General features: G+C 41.9%; 3 protein-coding genes across 15 annotated transcripts in view; all 3 read left to right on the top strand.

Annotated features, from left to right (window-relative positions):
• The first annotated feature begins 3,261 nt into the window (after positions 1-3,261).
• LOC110531213 (guanylyl cyclase-activating protein 2-like) lies at positions 3,262-4,251 on the top strand. The gene is made up of 4 exons (XM_036986956.1): positions 3,262-3,492; positions 3,651-3,823; positions 3,900-3,910; positions 4,115-4,251. Exons 1-4 carry the CDS (start codon positions 3,289-3,291, stop codon positions 4,249-4,251), a joined length of 525 nt encoding a protein of 174 aa, XP_036842851.1. The 5' UTR covers positions 3,262-3,288.
• A 2,344-nt stretch (positions 4,252-6,595) lies between these two features.
• Positions 6,596-8,705, top strand: LOC110532438 (ADP-ribose glycohydrolase OARD1). 4 transcript variants are annotated; one of them, XM_036988429.1, is made up of 6 exons: positions 6,596-7,173; positions 7,413-7,578; positions 7,755-7,813; positions 7,904-8,016; positions 8,125-8,182; positions 8,516-8,705. In XM_036988429.1, the coding sequence occupies exons 1-6, from the start codon at positions 7,015-7,017 to the stop codon at positions 8,603-8,605; spliced, it is 645 nt and encodes a 214-aa protein (XP_036844324.1). In that variant the 5' UTR covers positions 6,596-7,014; the 3' UTR covers positions 8,606-8,705. The 4 variants fall into 4 exon arrangements, with proteins under 4 accessions (XP_036844324.1, XP_036844326.1, XP_036844325.1 ...); XM_036988431.1 differs by having other exon boundaries at positions 6,601-6,853; positions 7,065-7,173; positions 8,125-8,705; XM_036988430.1 differs by having other exon boundaries at positions 6,602-6,853; positions 7,044-7,173; positions 8,125-8,705.
• Positions 8,706-9,522: 817 nt separating this feature from the next.
• Positions 9,523-18,951, top strand: part of LOC110532436 (synaptotagmin-2) — a 100,621-nt gene continuing 91,192 nt past the window's right edge. For 6 of the 10 annotated variants that reach the window (XM_036988428.1, XM_036988419.1, XM_036988427.1 and 3 more), the window contains exon 1: positions 9,523-10,521. The gene's annotated coding sequence lies outside the window, so the exon portion shown is untranslated. The remainder of the gene's footprint in view (positions 10,522-18,951) is intronic. The other 4 variants (XM_036988424.1, XM_036988420.1, XM_036988423.1 and 1 more) reach the window with 1 other exon arrangement.

The following is an 18,951-nucleotide window of genomic DNA, read 5'->3' as shown; positions in this document are numbered from 1 at the left end:
CCCCCCCTCTCAGGCACTGCATCTTCTGGCGTCTCTTTCGTTTTTCTTCAGATAGCTTTACAGTTCAAAGTGGACGGCCCATGATAATGTCCCAATTCCAATGTCTCATCTTTACCACTCATGTCTTGTCCATTCGTCAACCAATATACCAGCATCATAAGAAAATGTTAGAACAGATCTTTCTCCATGATCACTCCAAGTGGACTCTCACAGTATGAGAGAAACATGAAAGAAAAGCAGTTGATAGCTTAGATCTGATACTGTACACCAATTTCTGGCTTGGTTCTTTTCTCTCGATAGAAGTGGTTTGGAAAGCCTCCTTCAACGCCTTTGTCACCCTTCTTCAGCCAGTTAGAGGGGGTTTTGAGGTACACACACCATTCGGTTCAATTATCTCTTCCATGCATTAAGATACCGTCTGATGTCACTTTTCATGATAACCTCGAACAGATCAGAACAACAGTTTAGTTCAGTTCATTAACTACATGATAAATGATTACTTTTACCAATTATTCTTAATAGACATATCTAAACATATTTCACAGAGAATATCAAAACATTCTATTGAAACTATTCTTTCAAATTGGTTTATACTCCCCATCTCACTGTCAACTCCATCGTAGAGCCAAGGATCAAGAAGTTAGACCTATACAGAGAGATGTGAAGATGTTTTATATTCATCATATGTTTAAGTTACTTCTCATCAGAATGTTATTTTTGTATAATACTGTGGCGGGGTTGCAGTATCTGTTCTATGTCAAGACTAAGTTGCTTGGGCCGGAGAGAGGGGAGAGGTCAAGCGTGTATCTCTTGGCTCCACAATGTCTGTGTGCCAGTCAGTGTGTCTCTGTGATCTTGTCAAGATAGGATGGATTTGATATATGCCTGTTGATATGGAGGATTGGTTTATGGTTCTGAGTTTGAGAAAATAACATAGTTTAGGAGACAAAGCTGAACAATAAATTATGCCTATGCTGTCTGGATATGTGTGTCTTTGCTATAAAGGATCTCAGTAACAATGTGAGAGGGACTCTCAGAGAATTAATTGATAGACACTGAATTGATCTGAGAGTCACAGGGTTGTGATAGAGCTCATATAATTAAAGATGGACTTTGTGATAACTAACTCTGACTTGTGTGTGGTTTGCTCTCATGATTTGGTAAATAGAGGAAATTTCCACGACATAGTTTCCATTGAAAGTGCATTTTAGTCCAGGACTAAACTGGGTCTGGGTCTGAGAAACTGGCCTTGTACCTTTTCCACAATGACTTGTATGCTGATTTAAATTTCCTCATGTCACACTATTACCATGATCAAAGAAAAATGTCAAGTCAAGGGCTCTTCCTTTTAGGTTTAGTAGTCTAAATTAGCAGTTCAGTTAGCAGTTTAACATCTTTATACCTATTATTTTGTTCCCCCGCCTGTCTGTTGCAGTAGTTCTAGCAGGTTCACTTGCCTTGGACTGACTGGACTTCTTACACTGATGATGGGGCAATAGAAGATGAACAATAGCAAATCTTCTCAAGAACTCACTATGAACTAATTGATCCAGACAGTAGGCATATATTCCTAATCCCTTGTGTCATGTGATCTACATCAGTCCTTGCCCAGTCTCTACCATCAGTGGAGAATTGTCAGACAAGGGGTAATATAGTAACTCACTGTTTCTGTCCGCATTGTTTTTGTTTATGTGTGGTACCTTTATGGAAATATATATATTTTTTCAGTAATAGTACAGACACAGTGGACTGATTAAAAAGTTGCAGTTGTGATGGAAATTAAGTTGGAAGAGCAAAATCATATGTGGAACTTTCAACCATGAGAGACAACTTCTTCAACTAAGGAGTCCAATCAAACATGAGCGACAACACCTTCAACTAAAGAGTCTCATCACAGTATTTGAGAACTATTTCCGTGATACCATATCACCTCCACCCTACCTGACACCCTAGACCCACTCCAATTTGCTTACCGCCCCAATAGGTCCACAGACGACGCAATCGCAACCACACTGCCCTAACCCATCTGGACAAGAGGAATTTAACATCATAGTACCCTCCAAACTCATCATCAAGCTTGAGACCCTGGGTCTCGACCCCACCCTGTGCAACTGGATACTGAATTTCCTGATGGGCCGCCCCCAGGTGGTGAGGGTAGGTAACATCTCCACCCCGCTGATCCTCAACACTGGGGCCACACAAACAAGGGTGCGTTCTGAGCCCTCTCCTGTACTCCCTGTTCACCCACGACTGCGTGGCCATGCACGCCTCCAACTCAATCATCAAGTTTGCAGACAACACTACAGTGGTAGGCTTGATTACCAGAGGTGAGGGCCCTCGGAGTGTGGTGTCAGGAAGATAACCTCACACTCAACGTCAACAAAACAAAGGAGATGATTGTGGACTTCAGCAGCGCCTCTTCAACCTCAGGAGGTTGAAGAAATTCGGCTTGTCACCAAAAGCACTCGCAAACTTTTACAGATGCACAATCGAGAGCATCCTGTCGGGCTGTATCACCGCCTGGTACGGCAACTGCTCCACCCACATACCGTAAGGCTCTCCAGAGGGTAGTGAGGTCTGCACAATGCCTCACCAGGGGCAAACTACCTGCCCTCCAGGACACCTACACCACCCAATGTCACAGGAAGGACTTAAAGATCATCAAGGACAACAACCACCCGAGCCACTGCCTGTTCACCCCGCTATCATCCAGAAGGCGAGGTCAGTACAGGTGTATCAAAGCAGGGACCGAAAGACTGAAAAACAGCTTCTATCTCAAGGCCATCAGACTGTTAAACAGCCACCACTAACATAGAGTGGCTACAGCCAACATACTGACTCAACTCCAGTCACTTTAATAATGAAAAAAATTGATGTAAAAATTTATCACTAGCCACTTTAAACAATGCCACTTAATATAATGTTTACATACCCTACATTACTCATCTCATATGTATATACTGTACCCTATACCATCTACTGCATCTTGCCATCTTTATGTAATACATGTATCACTAGCCACTTTAAACAACGCCATTTTTATGTTTACATACCCTACATTACTCATCTCATATGTATATACTGTACTCAATACCAGCTACTGCATCTTGCCTATGCCGTTCTGTACCATCACTCATTCATATATTTTTATGTACATATTCTTCATCCCTTTACACTTGTGTGTATAAGGTAGTTGTGGAATTGTTAGGTTAGATTAGCACAAGCATTTCGCTACACTCGCATTAACATCTGCTAACCATGTGTATGTGACAAATAAAATTTGATTTGATGGGTCAGCGACTGAGTGAGGAGAGTGATTCAGACCAGGAAATTGATGTTGCAGAGCTGCAGGACTGGTATAAGAAGTTTGTGGTGGAGTGCCCAAGTGGAACACTCTTCATGCACGAGTTCAAGAGCTTCTTCGGTGTTACTAACAACAAGAACGCTACCGATTATATTGAGAATATGTTTCGCGTATTTGACAAGAACGGAGTGAGTAGCCTACAGATTACAGTCATCTGATGGGGGCCTTTGAGGGCCACAGTGTCCACATGTCCTTCAAGTGATAACTGTTGAACATCACTTTCTCTTCATTTCTGTATTTCTTGATGAGTATCATAAAATTAGTTTATAATTTCTTTCCTTTGCAGGACAATACAATTGATTTTCTAGAGTATGTTGCAGCCTTGAACCTGGTCTTGAGGAGCAAGTTGGAACATAAACTGAAATGGACTTTCAAAATGTATGACAAAGATGGAAGTGGCTGCATTGACAAGACAGAGCTGCTGGAGATTGTAGAGGTAACAGACGTTCAAAGATTAGTGTAGGATAACATAAAATATCCCATACATATATGATGGTGAGGACGCTTTCTTTACCCTCTTACTGTTCTCTGACAGCTTGATCTGTGGTTTTAATAATGTAATGATTTAGCAGGTTCTCACTGTGATTCCATATCCTTATGACTGTGTGCAACATATTATTGTGTGTAACAGTCTAAAGTATTTGGAAAATTGGACCATTGGACAATGGGTGTTAGTAATGTTTTTCCCTCATTGTAAACAGTGTTTGGTTTCAGTAGTTAGTGAGTCATGCTAACTGTGTCTTCCCTCAGGGGAGTTGTCTCTGGATGAGTTCATCGGCGGGGCCAGGAAGGACAAGTGGGTGATGAAGATGCTGCAGATGGACGTCAACCCTGGGGACTGGATCAGTGTACGGCGACGCAAGAGCTCTGAAGCTGAACCTCTGTAATAAGTTTATAGACTTCTTTCAATCAAAATTTGAATCCATCTACCAGCAGCTTCAGCTATCCTGTGCCCTGCCCCTGTGCCCAGGTGGTGGCTGACACTACCACCATACCCATGGGGACTATGGACTCTTGTGCAGAGGGGGCAACCGTTGCTGTATTACCCTCTCTCCCCATAACCTGCACACCACACACCATCACTTGTTGCTTCTTTCATAACTTTCTTTGTTTTCTCTTTTGAAATCCCTAATGTGTACATATCTGCGTGTTTCTGTTCCCACTGATGGTTATGTGTGTGTTCTACTGCCCATGATTTCATTTTGTATGTGCAGTGTAAAGTAAAAGTGACCAGTTTTCTCCATCTCTATATGGTTGATAGACAACATGCAGTGGCAGATCGTAAAGTTTATTTTGCAATTATGTTTTGCTTGGGAAAAATATCAATGGTTAGAGCTGACAATGATATAGTATTCCGGTAGCAGACTTGGTTGTTACATACAGTATCTGGCACAATTTTTGCATTTGTAGAACAACTCATTTTGTGTATGTTGAACAGTAAATGTGTATGAAGATGTATAATAAACACACCAATGTTGACCTATTTTATGGAAAGTAAGTCTATTATATAACCCTGAATAAATGCACTATCAATTTCAGAGTATATGAGGGTAGCTCGTACATCACAATATCATAAATAACCTGACAATATGGAAACCATACTGCCCATCTTTGACAGTATTCACTTCATCACATTCCAGAATGGATGATGGAGGTAGGTACTGGAGCAGGAGCAGAATCAACCTTCAGCTCCTCCTACCTCTATATACTTGTAGATATGAAATGATTGGATATGTTTAAGCAGCTTCACCTTGGGTAATGGCGGTAGGCAGCAGACAATTGCGGCTGGTAGAGCTTTATGAGTCGACGAGACATGGCGGCAAATTCAAGATACAAGAACCATTTGCTACTACAGCTGATGAAGGAGTGGAAAGTGCGTGGAGGTTTGTGGAAATGGACATCAAGGAAGAAGGAAAGGAGCTAAGTGTAGAGGGAAGCAGTGTGGTGAGGAATATTTAAGTCAAGTACAAAGAGAAAAAATGTAACCTGACAAGAGTGAGGATGAATTACCTGTGGTGCCATGTGCGGGTTTGAGCCTTTTTTGAGAGAACAGATCCTTTCCTTCTTGTGGATCCATATGTGATGTCAGGTTGGGTGGAGAAGAGGTTGGGGACTGTTGAATCGGTGAAAGTAACTCGAAGTGGACTCGTGATGATATTTGTGTGTCTTCCGCCAAGAGGGAGCGGGCACTCTGCACCACGCACCTTGGGACAAGACCTGTGACTTTCTTTGCTCCCTGGATCAGGGTGCCATTGAAAGTAGTGATAACTGGTGTGGTGTGAATGTTGAGAAGGATCAACTGAAATGGAAGATTCCCGGTGTTTGTGACGTACAGCGTTTGGTGCGACGTAGACCCGGTGGAGAGCGTGATGAAACAGAGTCTGTCTTTACCCAACAAAGTCAGTTAGGATGTTTACAGTATTTTAGGTGTCAAACTTATGGTAATGTTGCAGCAGTGTGTAAGAGGGAGATTCCTAGATGTGAGAAGTGTGCAGGAGGGCATGAGACAAAGGAATGTGTGGTATGGGTGGGAAAAGCTGTGTGTGTGTTAACTGTAGGGGTACCCATGTTGTTGGAGATCAGAAGTGTCCGTGAGAGAAAGGCAGGTCGAGGTTGTCAGGGTCAGAGTAGTACAGAAGGTGTCGTATGATGAGGCAGTTAAGAGAGTAGTAGAGGAAGATGGGTCCAGGGTGAGGGATCCTAAGACGATCCCTGTGAGTAGCCCGAGGCCAATAGAGAGTGATAGGAATAACATGTTCTTCAGTAAGGTTAGCTTCTTAGCATTATTAGCCATGGTTATCAACTGTACCACAGAAATGGAATGTAAATCACAGAAAATATATGTTGTGGTGGCAGCTGCAGAGATGTACTTGGGTGTACAAAATGTTACTGCAAAAGAGTTACAGCACGGTGTGTTGAACAATGCCCTCTCAGGCTGACGGCCGGGCATAGGATCAGATAGAGCCAAAGTAGTGGAATAGTGGTGAGGTTTTAATGGGTGTAGGGTTAGTTGGTAGGGCAATTTTTATTTATTTGTATTCGTTCTTATTTCCCTCCTCTTTGTGTGTCACAGTGTAATTAATTCACAAGCCAGAACAGTAGGCTGACACAACAGGGGGCAGCATGCACCTCTAACGTTAATATTTGCCAACCACGATAATACCATCGAAGAAGAACAAGAAAACGCGTCAACATCACTTTGCCTTCTGATAGGCTTACTTATACCATGTGGCAAAGAGGAAGTAGATGCTAGCTCCATAATAGAGGGTTTATGCTAGAAGGGATACAGTTTTTGTCGAATTAACGTCAAAAGTTTTTTTTTTTTTTTCATTTGATCTAACCCTAACCTAATCATCCCAACCTGCTGCGTAAATTCTAACCTACGAAAAGTCAAATCTGACAAAAACTGGATCCCATCTAGTTCTAACCCTTATAATACCTACGTTGGTGAAATTGAAAGAGAAATTTAACGACTTCGACACTAGCTAAGTAAATTGATACATTTGGTAAAATGCACCATAGCTAGTTGCCGTGTGCAAATTTCAGACAAATGTACCGGCTCTGTAGATGCTAAAGCTAGGGTCAGGGAGGCACTGCATAGCCAGCTGTGACTGTAACGTTAGTGATATAACTAGCTAATGCAGTTTTAAATGATCAATGCACTTTCATTTGCTCGCAGCAGCATTGCTTTCCCTCGCAGATTAACAAAACAGATTGCCTATCCGTCCCACCTGGTTGACTACAGCTCACCTGCCAAAGTAATGTCAACTGTATCTGTGGAGCCAGTGCGCTCTATTGACAAATCGAAGGTAAGTGGCCAGCATGAAAACGCCTTAGTTAGCTAGTAGGTAATGCTGTCATACCGTTGAATGGCATGTAACCAATGGCTATAATATGTTGTTAATTACTGTGAACAGTCCTATTTAGAAAGCTAGCCACTTACCTGGAGCTGAAGAGGACGGGAAAACTCTTAAAAATAAATAATGTGTCTAAGGTTTTGGGTAGTGGTGACTGGTTCTGTGGTGTAATGCTGCTCTCTCCTGCCCAGCCTGCAGAAGGCATCTGGCGCCTACGTCATGTGAAGGGGGACCTGTTCTCCGGTCCTGAAGATGAGGCCCTGGCCCACTGTATCAGCAAAGACTGCCACATGGGGGCTGGCATCGCAGTTATGTTCAAGAAGAAGTTTGGTGGAGTGGCTGAGCTAAAGGAACAGAGTGAGTTGTTCTGTATAATGTATTATTTGTTATTATGCACTGCATGCTATGGAAGTCTGCTGTGATGTGCCCTTCTCATTTTAAAATGGGCCCTGAATTTGGAAAAGCATGGCTTATATCTTAAGCCCATGTCATTGATCAAGATCACTGTTCACTGGTTTTGCTTTACTTCACAGAGAAGGTGCCAGGACAATGCGCTGTACTGAAAGGACACAAGCGTTTTGTGTACTACCTGGTAAGACCGTTGCCTTGTTAGTTTCATTCAACCAACAAACATTTTAAAGCATTTTTTTGTTGTCTCTGGTTGTGTCTTACTCTATTACAGATAACAAAGGAAAAGTACAGCAACAAGCCCACCTATGACAGCCTGAGGCAGAGCCTTGAGGACATGAAGTCTCATTGCTTGAAAAACGGAGTAACTGCAATATCAATGCCTCGGTTTGTATGAATACATTCTACACATAAAAAGGTGTCATTAAATTATTTTAACATGTCAATCATTTCTATTTGATGTATGACTAAATGTTCTATCCCTCTATTCTACAGCATTGGCTGTGGCCTTGATCGACTGAGCTGGGACAAAGTGGAAAAGATGCTTGAGAAGGTATTCCAGCCCACAAGTATCAGTATCACTGTGTACACCCTCCCTGTAAAACCCACAGGGAAACCAAGTCCACGGGGAAACCAAGTTTCCAATAATGTTTTCTGTAAAACAAAATTAAGTTAAACTCACAGACAATATATCAGCATACTGGTATGCACCTGTACAAAGTTTGCCCAAGGCTGTACTTTTGAAAGAGAATAAACACACTTTTCCTTGAAATCCTACCCCCTCTTTATCTCTTCTTTACCCCTGTTTTAATTGTTCTATGAAATGACATGTTCATATTTTGCACTTTAATTACTGTCCTATATAATAGCAATATCATATTCATAGGAATTCTCTCCACCAGAAGGGGGCACCCATGATTGTTTTCTCCACATCACTTCAGTGGCTTGTTCTGTACTGCTTTTTGTCATATGCTGATTTTAAATACCCTGTAACCCTGTAAGTACCTTGCATGAATAATAATAAAGGAAATTGTGATTTTAATTTCACAATATAATAAAATCTGTTTTACACCTTTTCACTAGACCTGTGGTTCTTGTGTAATATACAGAAATGGACTGCTTAGTGTAAATGGTGTTGTCATCATTGGATCATATTCACCTTATGACTAAATGTAGCTATATCACCCATCATACAATACAGGAGGGCATATGATCTTCACAAATACATCTAGTCACTCCTACCTATCTCTTAATTTACTGACTGCTTAATTCACTGTGCTGTGATTCAGGCATTGCTCATGAGTCTTGGGGCGGCAGGTATCCTAGTGGTTAGAGCATTGGACTAGTAACCGAAAGGTTGCAAGATCGAATCTCCTGAACAAGGCAGTTAACCCACTGTTCCTAGACTGCCATTGAAAATAAGAATTTGTTCTAAACTTACTTGCCTAGTTAAATAAAGGTAAATAAATAAAAATGCTATTGACTGAAAGCTACCTTGAATGTGATTCTAATTATATGACCAACAGAGCAGGGTGCACATATGGTGCACATATGATGTAATATTGATCTTGAGTATATTGCACTCTAAATGCAGCTGAAAGACAATGTAGGCACCAGATGTAATGGAGAGTGGGGGTGGGGAATCTGCCACCACAATTTCAAACCCACAGATATGGGAAAGCCCTCCTGTACATCATTAAACTTGATTTGAATCTACACCAAACCAGCTATCCTTTCGATGGATTTCCTGTAGTAACATTACTTGAAATGAAGAGCATATTAAGTTAACAATTATATACATTTGGTTGTGATAACACAAGCTTACAGTTGTTAGCTAGACAGTGTACAGTCTCAGTATTTGCCCCTTGGCACCCACTCCCTATACCTCCTTCTTTGGTGCACCAATAATTCATGAGGAAAATGCATTAGCCGCTGTGTACACTGCGGCTTCCTCCCTCTGTATTCCTGGCTGGAAGACTGTGCTTCAGCATCACTGCATCCGACCCCCTCCTCCTCCCATCCCCCTTTGCCCAGCAATTAGACTGCACACTGCAGCAGAGCCACCTAGTCGCTCTGCTAGCCCCGGAAAATATCCCTTTAATCTGGCCTCAGACTCCTCTGACACCCCACTGTACTGCAGAGGTTCATCACAGGCTGCAGACATGCAGAGATGGTCATTGCTTATGTCTCAAAAATCCTCCTAACCCTGGCAAAATGCTGCATCCTATCTCGGTATGCCTGTGTTTGTCCTATGGCATTGATTTCTTCCTTAGCTCTCCCTCCCTCCTAACTCTCAATCTCAGTTTTTTTTCTCATGTCCTCCCTCCTTCCATCCTCCCTTCCCCTTCCTTTTTTACGCTCTGCGTATGAATTTGCAGAGCTCAGCACTCTTCTACACGGGCGCTTCAGAGAAAAAAAAGAGAAGAGCTAGGCGGGAGGGGTCCTGATGCACCATGAAACTGCCTCCTCCCAATTAAAACAGAGAGCTTATGTTATTGAAGAGCATCTTAGCCAATGAGGTGGCAGCGCAGGCAGATACAGCAGTAAAAAAAAACAGAAGAACGAGTGGACAAGAAATAAATTGCAGTGAGTGTGTAGTTTTTATCCCTCCCAAGAGCTGATTTTTATCAATTTACTATAGTACTCCAGTCTTAGGGTGATTGTGTGTGGATGTGAGGCAAGAGTTCACAGAAGGACTGAGGAAAGGTGTGTTCTAGGACTATACTGTAGTAGTCCAGGCTTATTCATTCTAACTCTGGAAATAAGAGAAAGTCATTATTGAAGGAATATTTATTCTCTTTTCTTCATTGTCGTTTTTGTTCTGTCTATGTCAAAGTGCCCTGAAGCCGCTAGAGGAGGTTTTCCTGAGGAGGAAGAGACCCAGCACCCAAGGTATGCTGCTTTTCACATCTACTGTTGGGCTGGTGGGATGCTTTTGAATCTATTTTTCTCTTCATTATCTAATTGATATAATTGAGGGTATGTTTCTCACACTGGGTTATGACATGAAGTGATATGGGATCTAAATCATTGGTAATTAATATTTAGATGTTTTAATTTTAACATAATGGAGACTTGACAGGGAAGGAGAGAGAGGGTGGGGGAAGGCTAGAGCGGGACTCTCTAATGCTTCCAGGCAAGTTACTCTCTGTGCACATGGCTGTCAAGCGCTGCAGTATCCCATTTCAGTCCATAGCGGAGCTTCCCCAGACCTCAGCATCTTGCTGGTGTGTGGCAGGGGGACTGAATATAACCATGTAGTTTTGGTGAATTCAGAGCACACTTGAAGTTTCATGGGACATCTGAAGCTTTTGACAGAATGTACTAAAAACATTTTATAACAGTTTGATGTTGATGGTTCAAATTTGAGGTCAGGTGGGGGACAGGACAGGGGCATAATTTCACTGTGAAATATATGTAATGCAAAATGATAGTCCCGAAATGGGATGGTGTGTGCACTCGTATGTGTGGACTCTCATTTTGTGTGCAGCCGTATGTGAGTACTCTGTGATGTGATGCATGCAATTGGGTTGCTTAGATAACACATGCATTAGGAATGGTGTGTAGAGCTTGATTAGTCTTAATCGGGTTCACTGCTGTTCAGGGACTTTCCTTAGTCTGTGCCTGCAGACACAGTGAACTATCTGACAGGGAGGGTAAGCTGGGCTGTAGGAGTCTCCTTTCAGGTAAAGAGGAGAGCTTCGCTCTCACCCCTCGGTGGTCACACAGTAGGATCCGCAGAGGAAAGGCCAAGGGAATTTTAAAGATTTTATGAAGGGCTACTGGACACATTCTGTAACAGATGGACAAAGTGTTTTTTAAAAATATAAATACATACTAACATCTTTCATGAAGTGTATTTACACTTCTTTTGGTCATTGTAGGGTCATTTTATGTTTTTATGACCTTCAAATGTTTTGGTGTGAATAATTTACACCTGCCAGCAGTGGGCGCTGTTACTTTCATCTGTTAGCCTTTCTAAAAGATTTGAGATGTGTCTGATATCATTATAGATAGTACTGTAGAATGAGTGAAGACTATATTTGAATGATTTGCTGTTTATTTTGAAGGGGCAGCTCTGCTATCCACAGTTGTAGGCTATTTATTTGAAAACCAGGTTCTGTGTTAGTTTGGGAGAGTAGTGTGAAGAATCTGTGTTTTAAAATGATTCACAGACCATGTCCTCATTCTGTCATTGAAAAGCTGCTGCAAAAAGCTTCTGTGGAAAAGCACTCTTTTTATACTGCTAAAATGATTTGGGGGGGATGTTTTATAACCATAGATGGAGACAGGCTCCAGCACTTAAAACAAGCCCAAGTCCTCATAAGTGGAAGGTACCAGTGGTAAGGACAGTAGGCAGGAAGGGAGGAAAGCTAGGGAGGGTAAGGGACCCATTCTCTCCTGACCAGAGCTGTTAACCCCTAGATCCTGGCTCTATAGTAGTCAGACCCAATCTCCCATAGACTCCATAGGAGCTTTGTGAGCTTATCCACTCTAATATGGCAGTTGTGGACCAGGCAGGGAGAAAACCCAGTTTATTATCCATGTATCTTTGCCTTTCTAGAGCATGGTGGCTCTTACAGCGAATGACTTTTGCTTTGAGAGACAGCAGAACTATTTTAGTGTGTCCCGTCCTCAGCATTTTGTTTTACACTACCACTGCCCGCCCAGTACCATAATGATAGACGATTGTACCTGACAAGTAGTACCTAGCCAATTCTGTGAGCAACTTCAACAATCATCACATCCCTTCCTGTGCTTGCCAGTGGCCACAATGAATCACACATGAAAACACAGTCAGAGCAATAATCTTCAAATGGAAAACATCATAACCATGCAGTTTGTGAGGTAGGCCTACTACTGTGTAGGCTACACTTACAGTGAGTCTAACATTAATTGAACAAAAATGACAAAATTATTAATAAAAAACGTAGATTTAGCATTCTGAAAAATGAATCATGTATGAGCTGATGTATATTTTGTAGATGAGGTGAATTACTGTGCCAACAACACTTTAATGACGTTGCCACCCATGGCATTATGGAAAACTGTTCCTCTTCACATTATTCTGGGGATGAGGTGGAGATACTCCCAGCAGGGTAGAGACATCATGCTGAGGAAGACACTCAAATAGCACAGGCGCCTAATGGCAACACTGCAATGATACCCCTCACTGTGCCCCAGTATAAGCTGCTGTCGTCTAAGACTGAAACTGTGAGAAGTTGAGAACCACTGAAATTTGAAGGAGCCTAAAAGTACTTATCGTAATTTAGCATAGTTGGATTTGAAACATCTGATATCTCGCTGTTGGCCAAAATCTTAAGAATATTGTAATCAGGGTAAAACAGCTGGTGGAATCAAGGAGGTATTCAGTCTTCAGTCAGAGGACCAATCACAACAGCAGCTAGAGAATAACTGTTTGCAGAGTGAAATAGTATGCCACCAACTATCCAATCCCTCTTATGGAAGAGACAGGTAATGGATAATCAAATCATGCATGTCAGAATATCAGTAGATTCAATATTCAGGAGTAGTTTCTACTTAAATACCCAAATGAGAATTTGGTAATTTAAGGGTAATGAAAACAAACATCGAATTTCGTTGTTTGTCATTGAGGCATTATGCTACTCTTCCTGGGGTCTAAACAGGAATAAAGTAATACATCATAATAAAACATTACATCATACAATACATTGTGCATAATACAAATGTAATATAAATATAAAATGTACAATATTACAATGTGTGTGTGTCTCTTCATAGTCTGTGATGCTCCGTGAGGTGTTGTTTTATCATTTTTTTAAATAAGATTTTACTGCCAGCTTGAGTTACCTGAGGTGGAAGAGAGTTCCATATAGTCATCATGGCTCTACATACATAGTATTGTGTGTTTCCTAGCCTCTGTTCTGGACATAGAGACTGTGAAGAGAGCCCTGGTGGCTTGTCTTGTCGGGTATGTATGGGTGTCTGAGCTGGAAAATTATGTAGATATATTGAAGCAACATCTCAAGACATCATTCAGGAAGTTAAAGCATGGTTGCAAATGGGTCTTCCAAATGGACATTGACCCCAAGCATACTTCCAAAGTTGTGGCAAAATGGCGTAAGGACAACAAAGTCAAGGTACTGGAGTGGCCATCACAAAGCCCTGACCTCAATCCTATAGAAAATGTGTGGGCAGAACTGAAAAAGAGTGTGCGAGCAAGGACTACAAACCTGACTCAGTTTCACCAGCTCTGTCAGGAGGAATGGGCCAAAATTCTCCCAACTTATTGTGGGAAGCTTGTGGAAGGCTACCTGAAACGTTTGACCCAAGTTAAACAATTTAAAAGCAAATCTACCAAATACTAATTTAGTGTATGTAAACTTCTGACCCACTGGGAATGTGATGAAAGAAATACATCTGAAATAAATCATTCTCTCTACTATTATTCTGACATTTCACATTCTTAAAATAAAGTGGTGATCCTAACTGACCTAAGACAGGACATTTTTACTAGAATTAAATGTCAGGAATTGTGAAAAACTGAGTTTAAATGTATTTGGTTGAGGTGTATGTAAACTTCCGACTTCAACTGTATATGCGCGCTTCAAGGCAAGCAACACTGAAGCATGCATGAGACCACCAGCTGTTCCGGACAACTGTGTGATCACGCTCGCCGTAGCCAATGCGAGTAAGACCTTTAAACAGGTCAACATTAACAAGGCCTCAGGGCCAGGCGGATTACCAGGACTTGTCTTCAGAGCATGCACTGACCAACTGGCCAGTGTCTTCACTGACATTTTCAACCTGTCCCTGGCCGAGTCTGTAATACCTACATGTTTCAAGCAGACCACCATAGTCCTTGTCCCCAAGAACACCAAGGTAACCTGCCTAAATGACTACCATCCCCTAGCACTCACGTCGGTAGCCATGAAGTGCTTTGAAAGGCTGGTCATGGCTCACATCAACACCATAATTCCAGAAACCCTAGACCCACTCCAATTTGCATACCGCCCCAACAGATCCACAGATGACGCAATCTTTATTGCACTCAACACTGCCCTTTCCCACCTACGTGAGAATGCTGTTCAATGACTACAGCTCAGCGTTCTAAACCATAGTGCCATCAAAGCTCATCACTAAGATAAGGACCCTGGGACTAAACACCTCCCTCTGCAACTGGATCCTGGACTTCCTGATTGGCCGCCCCCAGGTGGTAAGGGTAGGTAACAACACATCTGCCATGCTGATCCTCGACACGGGGGCCCCTCAGGGGTGCGTGCTTTGATTTTAATTGATTTACAAGATTTAGTTGAGGTTTAGTGTTTAGCTAATAATTTGTCCCAAATGCAATGCTTTTAGTGTCCATTAGGAGCACATCCTCAAGTAAATAATTCTCAGGGACTGTGAAGCACCTCAGGAAGGGGTAGATTTGGTATAAAGCACCCCAGGAAGGGGTAGATTTGGTATAAAGCACCCCAGGAAGGGGTAGATCTGGTATAAAGCACCTCAGGAAGGGGTAGATCTGGTATAAAGCACCTCAGGAAGGGGTAGATCTGGTATAAAGCACCTCAGGAAGGGGTAGATTTGGTATAAAGCACCCCAGGAAGGGGTAGATCTGGTATAAAGCACCTCAGGAAGGGGTAGATTTGGTATAAAACACCTCATGAAGGGGTAGATGTGGTATAAAGCACCTCAGGAAGGGGTAGATCTGGTATAAAGCACCTCAGGAAGGGGTAGATCTGGTATAAAGCACTTCATGAAGGGGTAGATTTGGTGTCAAGCACCTTAGTATGGGGCAGATTTTGACTGGAGTCTTGTCCTCGCTCATCCTCTCAGAGTGACGTCCCCTGTCCCAGATTGTGTGATACGGGGCATTTAGTGCGCCCCTGGTACTGATGGCGTAGGCAATATAGCGGAGCCAACACTGCTGTCACCCTGACACCACAGTTAGCAGAGTGCTTAGCTCTGCATGTCAGCCATAGAGATGCACTGTGAGCCATTTGTCAAACAAACTCAAAACTCTATTAGATATGGATCACAATGATAAGACTACATTAGAGAGAGGAATCTGAGTGACTGAATGGATCCAGAGCCATTGAGAAAATATCAGGCTCTTAATGGATAAAAGTGAATGCAAAAGGACACAAGGAATGTTCAGGACAGTGATGTTCTCCAGCCATTCTGTACTGCTGCCAGTCTCTGAGAAAGAGTACAGGAGACAATAGAGGAAAATAGAGGACATAACAAATGATTAAGGTGAACATTCTCCCCTGGATGAAGTGTCAGCCTGATAAATACACTGGCGAGGAGAGAACAGTAGAGAACAGGAGAGAACAGTAGAGAACAGGAGAGAATAGGAGAGAACAGTAGAGACCAGGAGAGAACAGCAGAGAAAAGGAGAGAATAGGAGAGAACAGTAGAGAACAGGAGGGAACAGTAGAGAACAAGAGAGAACAGAAGAGAACAGCAGAGAACACTGCAGTTGTACCGTGCTAGCAACCTGGGTACCTCCTCACGCACCACAGGGAAATGTGTGTGTAGGATATTGTATGTATGTGTGTAAGAAAAGGAGGGGGAAGAGGATGAAAGACAGTCAAAGACTGAGCACGAGAATAGGATAGAAAGTGGGTGGTCGAGGAAAGGCAAAAATAGAGGGGATTATTAGGAAGAAGAGAACAAAAGGGGAGAGGATGGGGACATTAGAAAAAAATTAAACAGAATAAGGGAGAAAGATGATGCAAGTATGACAGGGAGAGGATAGAGTGGGAGAGAGAGAGAGGAGAGAGAGTAAGAGAGAGAGAGAGAGGAGAGAGAGGAGACGAGAGGAGAGGAGAGACAGTAAGAGAGAGAGAGAGAGCGTGCTGTACAAAGCTCAGAGCACTGCAGCACATTGCAGTGCCTAGCCGCTGCTGTGTTCTTGCCATCCGGTTCCATGCACTGAAAAGACCCCTATAGCAGAGCAACATAGAGGGTTGCCTACCTGACTGCTTGCTGGCGAACAATACATTGACCAAAAAAATCAGCAACCCAATGTTCCTCCATTCCACTTGAGCTGATAGATGTTTTCTGGTGTGCTGTTTTTTGGGTGCTTGAAGTGTGCTATTGAATGTTCAGAGTTAAATGGACAACACAAGACAATACATCTCATGTAAAGGCTTTTCTGGATTATATGAACCAATCATGACTACACATTCAGTTCTACCCAATGTTACCTGTTGTATTCAGTCATAGGATTTTGTCATTTTTCGCTGTACATGCATACTTTAGCCATATCATAGCAAGCCAAATGTAGCTGATAACCCCAGTACTGCTGTATGGTACGGTACATCATCTTTCAGATCCCCCTCTATGTTTCTCCTATTAGGAACATTTGCATACATCACATGCTTTTGTCCCTGGATAGGATAGCCTAATGTCCTTCAAATAAAGCCAGCTCCCCTACGGGACATGTTGAAATAAATACAATAGAGGGATAAACACATGGCTAGAAAGGACTTGTGTTTGTCTACTATCTGTCTGTCGCTTTGTTGACATGCGCTGTTCTTTTGGCTTTTTAGTTAAGTATACACTGAGCACAGTGGTCAATTTTCTACTCTACACATTCATGCATGTTGAATTAAAACAGATGTAGGCTAGTTATGGGATACCTTGTCCAGGCAACCGCTTCACACAGTTGCATACACAAGGTTGCTATTCTAGGAAATGAAAGATCCAAGTTATTTCTGCATGAGAGGCTTATCTGCTGTATTTGATCTTAGTTACTATCATGTTGGTGTAACACTTTTATCATGTCACTGACTGTGTATTTTGTGGTGTTTAGAGTTATTAGTTCCACTGAGGGGTTTGATGTTCAGTCAGCGTTCCTCTATTTGAGGAGGGCTTGAGTCTGCTATGCCTAGCTGGGTGAGTGTTTGGACTGTGAAGTTTGTTTCCCTACAGCACACCACACTAAGCTTCTCATTTCTGTTGAATCTGTTACCTACATTGCAAAGAGCAAACAGGCAGGTCTGAACTCATCCTAGGTCGGAAATGTATATCTGGAAAAGCCTATCCGATGCTGGAAATAAATTATTTAACTTGGTGAAGCCTTGAGGGCAAAGTAGTGTAGTTTGTAAAACATGTTTCTACCCACTGTATATCAAAGGGCTTTCTTTTTTTTAGAGTGGACTCTCCCCAGTCAGTCCTCAAATAAATTGGAGATCAAAGCATTAGAATACACATGGTTCTCTTGGTCCAATTATGTTTAGGTTATTCAGGTGTGTAATTGCTGCTTTGCTAAGCTTTGTGTGTTTTAGAGCATCCTGGTCTCTCATAAATTCAAATGAGGGCTTTATTTTAACAAACCTACCACAATGGTTAATCTAAGCACAGGCTTAGCAAGCCTATAGGTTCAGGGGTGTGTCATATTTGAGCTATTTTCACTATCACAATTATTGAGTGTTGATGAATAAACAAGTTTGTGGGTGTGTCGAGGCTTAGCCCCCCCCACTGGCCAATCAGAACATGCTCCATGATGAAATATGTGGATGCCTCATGTTGTGTATTCATGTTTTTTTTTATGTATTTACTTGGGATCAACTCCAATGCCAATGTTAGTCCTTTATAGTTTGTTAAATGGCTTATAGAAACTAAATAACAAATTGTTATTCTTTGCTAAATACGTTAACTTGATTCCATTTGCAGTCCACATTGTCATTGCATGTCTTCAATAGTATTCACACTGATATAGGGGCTAGGCCTACTGTACATTATATTATAGCTGAGCATGAACATACCAAACATTGTCAATTATTTATTGATAAGGCCAAAAATAATAATTTGAATCAAATTCTAAGCAAAACGAAACAACAACTTGTTCTAAATAGGCTATGTCAAACTTACAGGCACCATCATTTCCCCCCGTGGGCATATCATATTAAAACAACGCAAACTATGGAGAGTTTTACACACATCCAAATGTTTCACAGTAGCTGGACAAAGACCCAATATAAATAGAAAGGGGAGAATGTCCACTCACCATTATGCTGCTCCCAAATAGGCCTATGTTTTATGAACATAATCGGAACCATCTTACAGTTCAGATCGCATTCACACACGACACATTTCTAGATGTTGAATTGCAAGCGTGCCACGGACATTCTCACCATGAAACCATAAAGGTGAATCATTTGAATATGTTTGGTTGTAATAAAATTAAATGAAAAACAATGTAAAATGTAATATCATAAAACCGGCAGGATAAAAAAGACACACATTGCTGTTAAACCAGCCTTCACTATAGTAGCCATAAGGGAGGGCTTGGGTTTTGAACATATTAAACGGTAAACAAGCCATTTT

The sequence above is a fragment of the Oncorhynchus mykiss genome, chromosome 9, assembly GCF_013265735.2.
Source record: "Oncorhynchus mykiss isolate Arlee chromosome 9, USDA_OmykA_1.1, whole genome shotgun sequence".
NCBI lineage: Eukaryota > Metazoa > Chordata > Actinopteri > Salmoniformes > Salmonidae > Oncorhynchus > Oncorhynchus mykiss.
Note: the sequence above shows the minus strand (reverse complement) of the source record. Positions and strands in the feature narration are given on the sequence as shown.

What these genes read in the sequence shown, in the direction of transcription:
- LOC110531213 (XM_036986956.1), top strand. Translation starts at nt 3,289, where the DNA reads ATGGGTCAGCGACTGAGTGAGGAGAGTGATTCAGACCAGGAAATTGAT. An exon ending in GCGTATTTGACAAGAACGGA is followed by an intron (nt 3,493 to 3,650) that starts GTGAGTAGCCTA and finishes TTTCCTTTGCAG; the next exon opens with GACAATACAATTGATTTTCT.
- LOC110532438 (XM_021616336.2), top strand. Translation starts at nt 7,015, where the DNA reads ATGATCAATGCACTTTCATTTGCTCGCAGCAGCATTGCTTTCCCTCGC. An exon ending in GCTCTATTGACAAATCGAAG is followed by an intron (nt 7,174 to 7,412) that starts GTAAGTGGCCAG and finishes TCTCCTGCCCAG; the next exon opens with CCTGCAGAAGGCATCTGGCG. An exon ending in ACTGCAATATCAATGCCTCG is followed by an intron (nt 8,017 to 8,124) that starts GTTTGTATGAAT and finishes TCTATTCTACAG; the next exon opens with CATTGGCTGTGGCCTTGATC.